At 33.5% G+C, this 11902-nt stretch overlaps 2 protein-coding genes across 7 annotated transcripts; one reads left to right on the top strand and one right to left on the bottom strand.

The window, feature by feature from the left end:
- Positions 1-2743: 2743 nt before the first annotated feature.
- Positions 2744-4349, top strand: LOC138913804 (uncharacterized). The gene is made up of 3 exons (XM_070218600.1): positions 2744-3941; positions 4020-4260; positions 4341-4349. The coding sequence occupies exons 1-3, from the start codon at positions 2992-2994 to the stop codon at positions 4347-4349; spliced, it is 1200 nt and encodes a 399-aa protein (XP_070074701.1). The 5' UTR covers positions 2744-2991.
- A 2994-nt stretch (positions 4350-7343) lies between these two features.
- Positions 7344-9477, bottom strand: LOC138913938 (zinc finger CCHC domain-containing protein 10-like). 6 transcript variants are annotated; one of them, XM_070219246.1, is made up of 5 exons: positions 9137-9477; positions 8981-9055; positions 8631-8894; positions 8064-8112; positions 7344-7988 (listed from the first exon to the last, which is right to left on the bottom strand). In XM_070219246.1, the coding sequence occupies exons 1-4, from the start codon at positions 9384-9386 to the stop codon at positions 8084-8086; spliced, it is 618 nt and encodes a 205-aa protein (XP_070075347.1). In that variant the 5' UTR covers positions 9387-9477; the 3' UTR covers positions 7344-7988; positions 8064-8083. The 6 variants fall into 6 exon arrangements, 4 of the variants coding, with proteins under 4 accessions (XP_070075347.1, XP_070075345.1, XP_070075344.1 ...); XM_070219244.1 differs by having other exon boundaries at positions 8064-8109; positions 8617-8894; positions 9137-9475; XM_070219243.1 differs by having other exon boundaries at positions 8617-8894; positions 9137-9466.
- Between the last annotated feature and the right edge of the window lie 2425 nt (positions 9478-11902).

Here is an 11902-nt window from a genome sequence, read left to right as displayed (position 1 = left end):
TTGTAGATAGTTCCTTGATCGCAAATCCTTTTTCTGTTGCGCCTTAGGGGCAATTGATCTCCATGCCTCTTCATCCAACTGCAGGTTCAAGTAAAGAATGGGCAGAGGTCCATTTTTTGATGGTTCGCTTATCTCGTACTCTGGATCATCTTCAGGTGCCGTGGAATTTAAGGTGCTGTTATTCTGATATGCCACATCTTTGTTTTACAGTAGTCAGTATATTATATCGATTAACTCGGGCATATAAATTTAGGGCCCTGGCACTGATTGTTCCCTGCAAATTATTGCTGGCTTCCATCCAAACATCGTCACTTCTCGGCTTCAGAGTTCCGTTTTCGGTAAAAATATTAACATTACAAAGTGCATTCACTATTGTGGTGATATCAACTGGTTTAGGTGGCATCGTGTTAGATAATTTAATTATTCACTTCACTCTTTGCTATGTTTAAACTGTTTTTAAATACTGTTTGTATGTTTTCACTGTACACCAAATACATTTTAAAGGTTAAGTAATATTAGTATCAAATAAAAACACCTCTTAACGAGGTAAAAAACTAGTGACGATCGCACCTTCAACATACAAAAGTTCTGATATCAACATTTGTGACAAAAAAATTATTACACAGTAGTGTATAAATGAGAGTTCTGGATACAAAAGCTGGATACAAAAGTGGAGGGGGAGGTAATTAATTATGCTAATTAGGGTAATAAATCAGGACAATGTGACAGGTGTGGGGGATAATTAAAGTTAATGGGTGCGTGACGAGTGATCGTTAATTAGGGTCCACAATAGTTATATCCAGCTTTTGTATGTAGGGTTTGTATTCAGGAATCAGGAATCCCGAAATTCGGTCCAGAAATCGGGGGAGATATTACTGGGGTGTGACGGGTGATCGTAAATTAGGGTGATAAGTTGCTTATATCTAGGAATTGTATTCAGGAATTCGCTCCCCCGAATTTCGTTTAAGAAATCGGGACTCTTATTAAGCGGGAAGAAGTTACTGGGGTGTGACGGGTGATCGTAAATTAGGGTCCACAATAGTTATATCCAGCTTTTGTATCTAGGAAATGGGGTGAAAGAGGGGAGGCATTCTGCTTAAGTGGTTGACGAGTAGGTTGACGGGATCGAACGTGGGAGAAGTTAGAAAAATAGGGTGAAACGAGGGGAGGGAATCTAGTTAAGCGGGTGAGAAGTTACTGGGGTGTGTCAGGTGATCATAGCGATATATTTGGGTTATCCTAGTTAATGGGGGAGAAATTACTGGGGTGTGCCGGGTGTCCTTTGCTTATCTGGGTTATCGTAGTTAAGCGGGTGAGCGATATATTTGGGTTATCCTAGTTAATGGGGAGAAATTACTGGGGTGTGCCGGGTGTCCTTTGCTTAGATTAAGAAAGTGTGGTGCTCACACGGGTACGTGTTAGAATGTCACGGGCTGTTGTCACGTCCAAAAGAAACAGCTGAAAGCAACCACCCTTGAAAAGGGATCCCTTTGCTTGCCACTGAGAAACAAACTCCCACCCCAATGACAAAAAGAATATGTAAATTTTAAATTCAAGTATATTTATTAATTTTTTTAACTTTTTGACCTGAAAGAAATAGCTGAAAAAAATCACCCATCCCCCAAACAAAAGAAGATGTTAATTTTAATTTCAAATATATTTTTATTGTTTTATTTATTTTTTATTTGTAAATTTAAGGTTAAGATTTTTGTATTTGTTAATTAAAGCAATAGCTTTAATTCTAATGTATGGTGCCTGGTGACATTGACATGTATCCGGGCCCTCTCTTACGTCATCGTCGGCCCAGGGACATGTTAGCATATGCACACCATACCTAGATTCTCTCTCACCGACTCGATCCATCTGTTGTAGCTTGGAGAAGTCCATCTCCAGGGACTCCCGATGATCCTCAAAAATGAAGTCACCAAATTCTTCGAGGAAATTGGTGATTTCATCACACACGTGGTTGTTATTCATTCTGCTGCTGTTTCTTGTTGTTTCTTGATGTTGTTGGCGCTGTTTCTTGTTGTTTCTTGATGTTGTTGGCGCTGTTTCTTGTTGTTTCTTGATGTTGTTGGTCTGTTGATGATGTTGTTGTTTGTTGATTTTTGGTTGTTGATTAGTTGTTTGTTGTATAGTTGATTTTTGGTTGTTGTATAGTTGTTTTGTTGGTTTGGTTTGTTGATTTTTGGTTGTAGTTTTGTTGTTATTCCAAACTTATGTTGCTGCTGCTGATATTATTAATCCAGACTTGTAATTCGAACTGAAGGTTCTTCCCAGTAACTTCTTACTTTTATCCCCTCTTCATATGGGGAGCAAAAATTTTCCACCACCATCCCTTCCCTCGCGATCATCCCTTTGAGAAAATTAGTTAGACAAATGCAAATGTGACTAGAAACCGAGTAGTCAACAACCTGGTTGCTAGGACACGGTTCACTTTCACCCCTCCCTCGCCATCAAATATTCGATGGAATCAACCAATGAAAATAATGCAAGTCTAATTTCTTATATTAAATTTAAGGAAAATATTTTCATCAACCAATCAATTCGTTGCAACTCTAATTTCCTATATTAAATTTAAGGAAAATATTTTCATTTACCAATCAAAACTTTTAATTTTTTAATTTTCAAACTAAAGTTTAAGTTGATACTAATAATCTATCCTCAAAGTTATATTTAAGCTAGAATTTAACCAAATTCAGATCAGTGTTTTCAAATTTCTTGAAGTGACCTACTCTTTTTACTAGTTTCGAAAAACAGTAAAGTGATCTTATCAACGTGTGTACCTCAATTGAAAAGTGGCTTTGTGAGAACAATTAAATTAAAATTACAAATTAACTACATTACAAGTGACTTTGTGAAAAGAAAATAAAAATTTAAAACAATCTACAAATTAACTACATTACAAGTGACTTTGTGAAAAGAAAATAAAAATTTCAAACAATCTACAAATTAATTACAATTGTAATTCTTTCCAAAATAAAAATTAAAATGAATAACCAAACCCAAAAATATTGTGAGTCATGCCGTCGTTTCATCCCGGTGGGAGTTCAATGGAATCACCATGCACGAACCGCGAACCACAAGATGAACGCTATGGTACCTTTGGATGGAAGAATCAAAATGATTTCGGATGGATTCAAGGGTCGAATCCTTCATTATATGTTTGTTAATGAAGGAGAGGAATTAAGATACCCGGAAGAGTTCCTCTTCGAAGCAGGAGAGGCTTTAAAATCGCATTTATTTAATGTGCTTCAAAGCTACATGTCCGGTAAAGTTAATTTTGAGCTTTTTGCGGAATATATGCTCGTGAAAGATGACGATTTAAAAACGGAGACTAAACAATTCCAAAGCAAAATGGAAGTTGTTACAAACCACTCGGATTTAGACCGCATATTCACCAATCACTCAGACCATCTGAAAATAAAAATGGAAGAGTTTCAGGAAAGGGATAGCGGGTGGACCCTACTCCGCATAATTCGATTGGAAATGAATTTCAATCAATTTAAACCGCTTTCTGGTTCCTCATTTATCCCAACACCACCCAAGCTTTTTTCGAAAAAAGCAATAATTAATGTTCAAAATAAGAATGATTCATACTGTTTTAAATGGACTTTGATTTCGGCACTTACAAAGGTAGCAAGTAACCCTAGTATATGCTACACATATAAAGTTGATATAAGGGCCGAAAGATTTGTTTTAACATCTGGAATAAATTTGGACTTCAGTGGGTTAACATTCCCGCTCAAAATAAAGGACATAGACATTTTCATTCAAAAAAACGTTACATTGAGTATTAACGTTTTTGGATATGATGAGGAAAGTGAAACTATAATTGGACCTCTTTATCAATCTGGAGTTGAAAAGCCGACGCACATAAATATACTTTTCCTGGAAGGAAACGGATTCGGTCACTACACATGGATAAAAAATATTTCAAAGTATGAATTTTACTCGTTATAGACCTACTTTTACTTATTATGTTACATTACTTGTTTTATTTTTCTTTTGTTTAACAGACTAATGACTTCACAAAGAGGATCACATAATGGACGGGAATGGTTTTGCAATACCTGCTTAAATTTTTCATCAACTGCAAGTCACGCACTTCGCCACAAGGAGCTTTGCAGTGGAAAGGTTGCCACTCTCCCAAGCCCATATAAATCGACATTGAAGTATACGGCACTGCGTCATCAACTAAAAGTTCCGTTCGCAGTGTATGCAGATTTCGAGTGTATACTTCGACGTAAAAATATTGATGTAAGTCCTAAACTGTTTAATGTAAATGAACATGTACCAATTTCATATGCTTACTTTATAAAGTGTGCATATGATTCTAGCTTAGATAAATTTGTAATGGAAACGGGAGGTAATTCAGCCATAAATTTTGTCAATTCCCTTGTAAATAACTTAAAAACTATTCATACAAATTATTTGAGTAAAATTGTTCCCATAGTAATGAATCCAGAGGACGAATATGATTTTGAGTTTACCCTCAATTGTCATATTTGTGAGAAGGCTTTAGCGGATGATAGGGTTCGAGATCATTGTCATTATACAGGTAGATACAGGGGTGCAGCTCATTCGAAATGTAATTTAGAATTGAAAACGTCTAATTTTATCCCAGTTTTCTTCCACAATTTCTCCAAGTATGATTGTCACTTGTTTATCAAAGAATTAACATTAATACCTGGAGAAATTAAAGTTATTCCCATAAACAAGGAGCACTTCATTTCAGTAATGAAAAAAATTGAAAATGAATGTGGAAACAGTTTTGAGATAAGGTTTCTAGACACATTTAGATTTATGTCATCTAGTCTAGATGCCTTAGCGTCCAATTTAGAAGATGATCAACTTAAATCAGTAAGATCACATTTTAATTGTGAAAATGAATTTAGGCTTATGCGGAAGAAGGGTGTATTCCCATATGAATATCTTGATTCAGAGCATAGACTAGAGGAAACTAGTTTACCATCAAGAGACCAATTTTATAATCAGTTTACTGAAAAGCATTGTTCTCAAGAGGAATATAGTCATGCTGTTAAAGTGTGGACACAATTTTCCTGTAAATCTCTAAAGGACTATCTAGAGATTTATTTAAAAACTGATGTATTATTATTAACTGACGTTTTTGAAAATTTCCGTTTAATTTGCATGAAAATTTATTCTCTTGACCCAGCTCATTTTTATACAACACCAGGTTTATCTTGGCAGGCAATGCTGAAAACCACTCAAATTGAGTTACAGTTAATAACTGATATTGATATGTATAAATTTATACAAAGTGGAATTCGGGGTGGTTTGGTACAATGCTGTCACAGATATAGTAAAGCAAATAATAAATATTTAAGTGATTATGATGCTAGTAAAGAGTCATCATTTTTAATGTATTTAGATGCAAATAATTTGTATGGTTGGGCAATGTCTCAACCTTTACCTTACCAAGGGTTTAAGTGGTTGTCTCCCATAGACCTAGAAAATTTGGTAGTAGAAAATATTCCAAGCGATGGACATTATGGTTATATTTTAGAAGTGGATTTGGACTATCCATACAGTATCCATGATTTACATAGTGATTTACCGTTTTGTTCATCAACAAAGTTAGCCACTAATAGCGAAAAAGTAAAAAAATTAATTGCCGACCTCGGAAATAAAAAAAATTATATCATTCATTATAAAAATTTACAGCAATGTTTGCTTAATGGGTTGCAGCTAATAAAAATTCATAGAGGGATACGTTTTGAGCAAAAACCTTGGCTCAAAACGTATATAGACCTTAACACCCAATATCGTCAAAAAGCTAAAAATTCATTTGAAAAAGATTTTTTATACCCTTGTAGAGGGTATTATAATTTCAGTCAGATGTTTGCAACGCAGTGAAGGAGACGTTTCCGACCACATAAAGTATATATATTCTTGATCAGCACCAATAGCCGAGTCTATCTAGCCATGTCCGTCTGTCCGTCTGTCCGTTTCTATGCGAACTAGTCTCTCAGTTTTAAAGCTATCGCGATGAAACTTTCCCGAAGGTCTTCTTTCTATTGCAGGTAGTACATATGTCGGAGCCAGCCGGATCGGACCACTATATCTTAAGGCTCCCAAACAAATATAAGAAAATTCATTGTAACTTTGTAGGAAGTAGGCGTTTTGATTCTTGACTACTTAAAAACAAAATTGAAATAAATCGAAACGCTGAATCTGGAATCCCTGGAACTGCACCGAGTGAGTATTCTTTTATCTACAAGGGTATATAAGCTTCGGCTGGCCGAAGGTAGCTTCCTTTCTTGTTTAAATTATTAAATAATGCAGTCTACGGTAAAACCCTAGAAAATATCGAGAATCGCGTTGACATTAAAATAGTTTGTGATTGGGATCCTCCACAGAATAATAATAATAAAAGTGGTCGTAAAAAATTATGTGCACGAGCATTAATTTCCAAATTTAATTTTCAAAGTGCTACAAAACTAGAGAATGATTTTTATACAATTCAAATGAGAAGAATGTCATATGTATACGATAAACCCATGTATCTTGGGTTTACAGTATTAGAGTTATCAAAGTGGAACATGTATAATTTCCATTATCAGTATATGAAACCGAAATTTCAAGATAATATAAGATTAAATTACATGGATACAGATTCCTTCATCTATACAATTAAAACTGATGATTTTTATAGAGATATTCGGAATGATATAGAATTCAAATTTGATACATCTGGTTATTCCGAAGAAAGAGCCAACTTATATAATTTTAAAATATGCAATAAAGCGGTATTAGGTGTTTTTAAAGATGAGCTTCATGGTAGACCAATGTCAGAGTTTGTTGGTCTCCGTCCTAAGGTTTATTGTTATAAAATTGATTCTATGGACAAATCGTTTATGAAATCTAAGGGAGTAACGAGAACAGCACTAGAGTATCTAGATATTGAAAAATATAAAAAGCTTCTTTTCACTGAAAATCGAATGTATGGCGGCATGTCAGTTTTTAGATCTAAAAATCATACCATAAATACTTACAAAATGACAAAAATAATTCTCGATGGTAATGATACGAAGAGAAAAGTTGAGGGTGATAAAATGTCTACACTCCCTTATCATCATAAGGGTTTAATAGAAAGGGAACTCATATCAAATGTTCAAATCCTTGAGGGAGAGTCACTTGTTTTGGGGAGACAGGTAGATGAAATAGAAAGTCTTGAATTCCAGACTGAGGAACAAAAAACTTTACTCAAGCGTCTAAAAACAGAAATTGAAAATGTTGAACATGATTTACTTTACAAGTCGCTTGAACTTGAAATGTTTTATAATGAATTGCCCCCCGATCCCAAAAAACAGAAACAATTTTAGATTTAACAATGCAAAATATTTATTTAATTAGTAAGTTTGATAAAAGGTGTTGAACAATAAAAATTAACAAAATATATATAAATCTTAAAAGGTGTTGAACAATAAAAATTAACAAAATATATATAAATCTTAAGCAATATATATATATAAATGTTTATATTTTGTTAGTATAACATTAAGTTGAACAAATAACAAATACATTTCAATAAATTGTGTATTAAATATAAAATATTTGGGTGTGTTTTTAAATTTTTTTTTTTTTTGGAAATTTTTTATAAATTGGGTGAGTATATTTTATTTGATTGGTTTTGTACCCGTTGCCTATATAGATAATTCCACAGTTCTAATTCATGTGGGTTCATTTTAGCTTCAGGTTCAGAATCCCTGTCTTGAACAGGTTCATCTTCTTCTTCAGCTGATTTTTCTTCCTCGTTTTTTTCCCTTATCTGTTTTAGATAATAACCCAACTCTACTTGTTCAGGAGTAATTCATTACTCTCATCGCTATTGTTTAAGTTAATGTTTATATTTTGGTGATAAAGTTGTGTGATGTCATCATCAGTTAAATTAAAACTAGAAATATTATTAGAAATTGAATTTACTGAAACTACGTTAGATCCTAAAAGGTGAACATATTCAACTGAAATGAGAAAAAGAAAAAGAAAAAAACGAATTAATGAAATGAAATAATATATACTAAAGTAAATTAACTTGCCTTTTGTTTTGTTTATTATTTTATTTCCTTGAGGAATTTTTATATCCTTCTGAAATAAATAAGTAATATGTTATCCCTAATTCATATAAAAGTTGTTGCGGTTCAACAACTCGCTACACTCTAATAGACATAATTTTCCCCCATCAGAGTCTATACCACTCAAGTCTAGTTCCTCAATTGTTATAACCTCTCTTTTACTTATCTTGGGTGGAGGTGGTAAATCTATTGTTTTTGGTAGAAGTGGATAGTAAAAAAGTTCTTCATCAATTTCTACACAGTTTATTTGAATCTTATACATATATAGATGAGAATGTTTTTTTAACCTTTTTGAAACGTAATGGCACTGGATTCTTAAAGTGAAAAGGTCTCTATAACCGAGTTTATAATATCTATCGAAACCTCTGTTTCCTGTTACAATAGTTCCGCCCTCTCTATTTTCCCTTTCAAGCAAGTCTGATTTAAACTTCTCTAACAATTCCTTTTTAAGAAAAGAATATTTTTTTTCTACACTACGCTTCTCTGTTTTATTTAAAATTTTTGACTCTTCACTTACATTATCATTATTACCATCTTCTTCATTTAGTGGCGTAAATGATTGTTTGGAGGGTGACGACAAATCATCGTACTCATCATAGATTTGGAAATTAGCTGGAGGGGGTGTTGATGACGATGATTCTTCTGTTGCTTCTGTTGATGATGATGCTTCTGTTGATGATGCTTCTGTTGTTGTTGATGATGATGATGCTTCTGTTGTTGTTGATGATGATGATGCTTGTGTTGTTGTTGTTTCTGTTGTTGTTGTTTCTGTTGTTGTTGTTGTTGTTGTTGTTTCTGAAATTAAATATCATAACAAAAGTTAGCAAAAATCGAAAAAGTAAAAAAAGTAATTTGTGATTGTTATTTATATTGGTATTTACCTTGTGGTGCTTCGTCGTCTTCATCTTTTTTTAGTTTCCTCTCTTCTGTAATATAGCTTGCCATTGTTGGTTCTTCTGAAATTAAATATCATAACAAAGTTAACAAACCAAAAAAAAAAAAATTTTTTATTGTTATTATTGTTTTGATGTTCTTACCTTGGGAGGTTTTTAGTTTACTCTCTAACTCATCAATGTTATTTATATTCGCTAGTGAACTGTTCTTAAATAGATACAATTTCAGCTGAATATTCAAAACATCATTGTTAGGGAGTAAAATTTGAATAATTGTGGTTTCCATTGTCTCGTTGTATGTCGATAGATGTGAAGTGGGTATTACACCCATTTCCACTACTCCTATTACAGAAACTATTATTAAAAATAGTTTCATTATTTTATTATTATTCATTTTCACACACACACACACACACAATTATTAATAAAGTTTGAGTTTTTAGCTTTCACTTTTATATGAGCAATTTGAGCTCCAATTTTCACCGTCTTGTCTTGCTTGCGATCTCTACTGAAAAAATCATAAGCGCCCCAGTGGTATTTATTTAGAATTTTCAGTATATAACTCTTATGTAAACGAATAAAGGGATGGGGCAATCATTCCTAAATATGCTGGCGAACCAGTCCAACAAACAGAAACAATATATACAAACCTTGAGTAAACATTCTTATAGCCCTCCACACGCCCTCCACAGAAAGCAGAACATTCTTATCGCCCTCCACAGAAAGCAGAACATTCTATCAGTCTTTGCGTGTGCGTATGTGGAAACTATTTTTGACTTTGTATACGTAGGGTGCGGCCTTTCGATGCGGGCGATTGTGTCTGGAAACTATTTTTGATGATGTGTACGTACATGAGCATGCGAGTCTGAACATAAATATAGAAACCACTTGTAATGGATGATCTTCGAAGTCTTTGCGTGTGCGTATGTGGAAACTATTTTGACTTTGTATACGTAGGGTGGTGGGGGATTTTGGCTGGAGACTATTTTTGAACTTGTACATAAGCTGTTACATGAGCATGCCGGTCTGAACATATTTATTTTTCTGTTGCTGAGTTGATTAGTATATGGAGTATATATTCTTTTATTTTCATTGCGAATAAGAGTTGCTCTGTAAAATATTATCTTTAGATTCCCAGCTATCATATTTTTTTGAAAACCCCAACCAACGTACACGGACTTTATTCCCGTCTCTCTTTATTATTTTTTCCACTAAATATTTGTCTGGGAAACGAGTTTTTTTCAGTTCTTCTTTGTAAAATTCACCTTGTATTGGAGTACCTTCAAAGTCTTCCAACAAGTATGTGGTAGGGTATGTGTTTTTCACACTTATTATTTTAAAAATTTCTGTAGTCCAATTCGGTGTATACCCCTTTTCAAACACATGTTTATATTTACTGATGCGTACATAATCTCCATTACGCAATTTCCCCACACTAAACATTTTGAGATGATTGTAGGCTGTTTTCAAAATGTGTTTTTCATTGGAAGAATTGACGTCAATTGGGGCGACCTTAATTGTTCTATGTGGTCTTTTGTTGTATATATCAATTAATTTTTTATACATATCAACCCACTTGTATGTTCCGCTAAAACTAAATTCACGCCACATAAGTTCCTTCAAACTTCTGTTGAAGCGTTCCACAATTGAAGCTTTTACAATTGAATAGGTAGAATAATGGTTTATTCCATATTGTTTCATTAACGCGTTAAATTGTTTGTTAAAAAATTCAGTTCCATCATCCGTTTGTAAATTTTTTGGTGTTCCACGTCCAGATTTGAAAATTTTTTCCATTGCCATTGAGACATCTTTAGCGCTTTTTGATTTTAATGCTTCTCCCCAGGCATATTTGCTAAAACAATCCACAACAGTCAAAATATAAAAATATCCTCCGTTAAGCTTTGAATACTTTCCCATTTCCACTAAATCTGCTTGCCAGAGATCATTTATACCCTTTGTCACTACCCTTCGTCGTTTAAAATTACGTCGACACGGAGCATGAATTTCTTTAACAATACCCAATTTATCACTCATATTTTTTGGTACTAGAACTTTCTTACTATTGGAGTTGCAGTACCTTCTATTTCAACTGTCTGTGATTTTAAAACTGATTTCGGTTGAGTAACATATTTATAAACATAGCTCTCAATACTATTAATCTTTGTTAACATATTGGATAGGATTTTATCAACATTATCAACCCTCCCATTATTAACTTGAACTAAATTTTCCAAAGAAGTTATTTTAGAAAGTCTTCGATTAAGGGATGTATTTATTTTCGTATTAAGGTCTTTCTTTAACGTCTCCAAGTTTTCATCGACATATTTTTTCGTCGTTGCATCCGAATAATCTATTGGGTTCCCACAATTTTTAATTCGTTTCTGTTGGGTATTCAGGTTTTCGTCGCCATCAATGTACAACCCCACAACAGTTTTAATATCCCTTTTTAAAATATCTGTGTGCTCTTTTTCGTCTGAAAAGTGACCAAACTTGTCGACAGACATTTTGTTTATAAGGTAATTTAAAGTTTGTGAACCTTATTTATTCAATTAATATATAATTTTAGCCTCTCGCAGTTCTTCTATTATAGACATGATCTCGTTATTGTGATTAGTGTTGCCAGCGGCCTTTGAAGCTATTAAAAGCTGCAATCTTTCAACTAATTCATTGACGTCATCCCAATAAATATAATTGGGTTTTGCTCTTTGTAGGGACATGTATCCAAATCCCTTTTTATTTGATTTTTTTTGTTTTGATTGAATTGGGGTGGATATAGCTGAAGGATGTATATTTTCATTGCTCATGAACTTTTTAATAATGTTTGTATACTTGTATCCTCTAGTTCCTTTTATTCGCTTATTTGGATCAAAATCTATTCTATGTGCACTTGTCTCAGTAATGATATCTTTA

The sequence above is a fragment of the Drosophila takahashii genome, chromosome X (assembly GCF_030179915.1).
Source record: "Drosophila takahashii strain IR98-3 E-12201 chromosome X, DtakHiC1v2, whole genome shotgun sequence".
In the NCBI taxonomy this organism is placed as follows: domain Eukaryota; kingdom Metazoa; phylum Arthropoda; class Insecta; order Diptera; family Drosophilidae; genus Drosophila; species Drosophila takahashii.
The sequence above is the reverse complement of the archived record's forward strand: the minus strand, read 5'-3'. Positions and strand labels throughout refer to the sequence as shown.

Excerpts from the sequence above, each read along its gene's own strand:
- LOC138913804 (XM_070218600.1), top strand. The coding sequence starts at position 2,992 with ATGAATAACCAAACCCAAAAATATTGTGAGTCATGCCGTCGTTTCATC. Across the intron at positions 3,942-4,019 it reads TGGATAAAAAATATTTCAAA|ACTAATGACTTCACAAAGAG; the intron begins GTATGAATTTTA and ends TTTGTTTAACAG.
- LOC138913938 (XM_070219243.1), bottom strand. The coding sequence starts at position 9,386 with ATGAATAATAATAAAATAATGAAACTATTTTTAATAATAGTTTCTGTA. Across the intron at positions 9,056-9,136 it reads TAAACTAAAAACCTCCCAAG|AAGAACCAACAATGGCAAGC; the intron begins GTAAGAACATCA and ends ATTTAATTTCAG. Across the intron at positions 8,895-8,980 it reads AGACGACGAAGCACCACAAG|AAACAACAACAACAACAACA; the intron begins GTAAATACCAAT and ends ATTTAATTTCAG.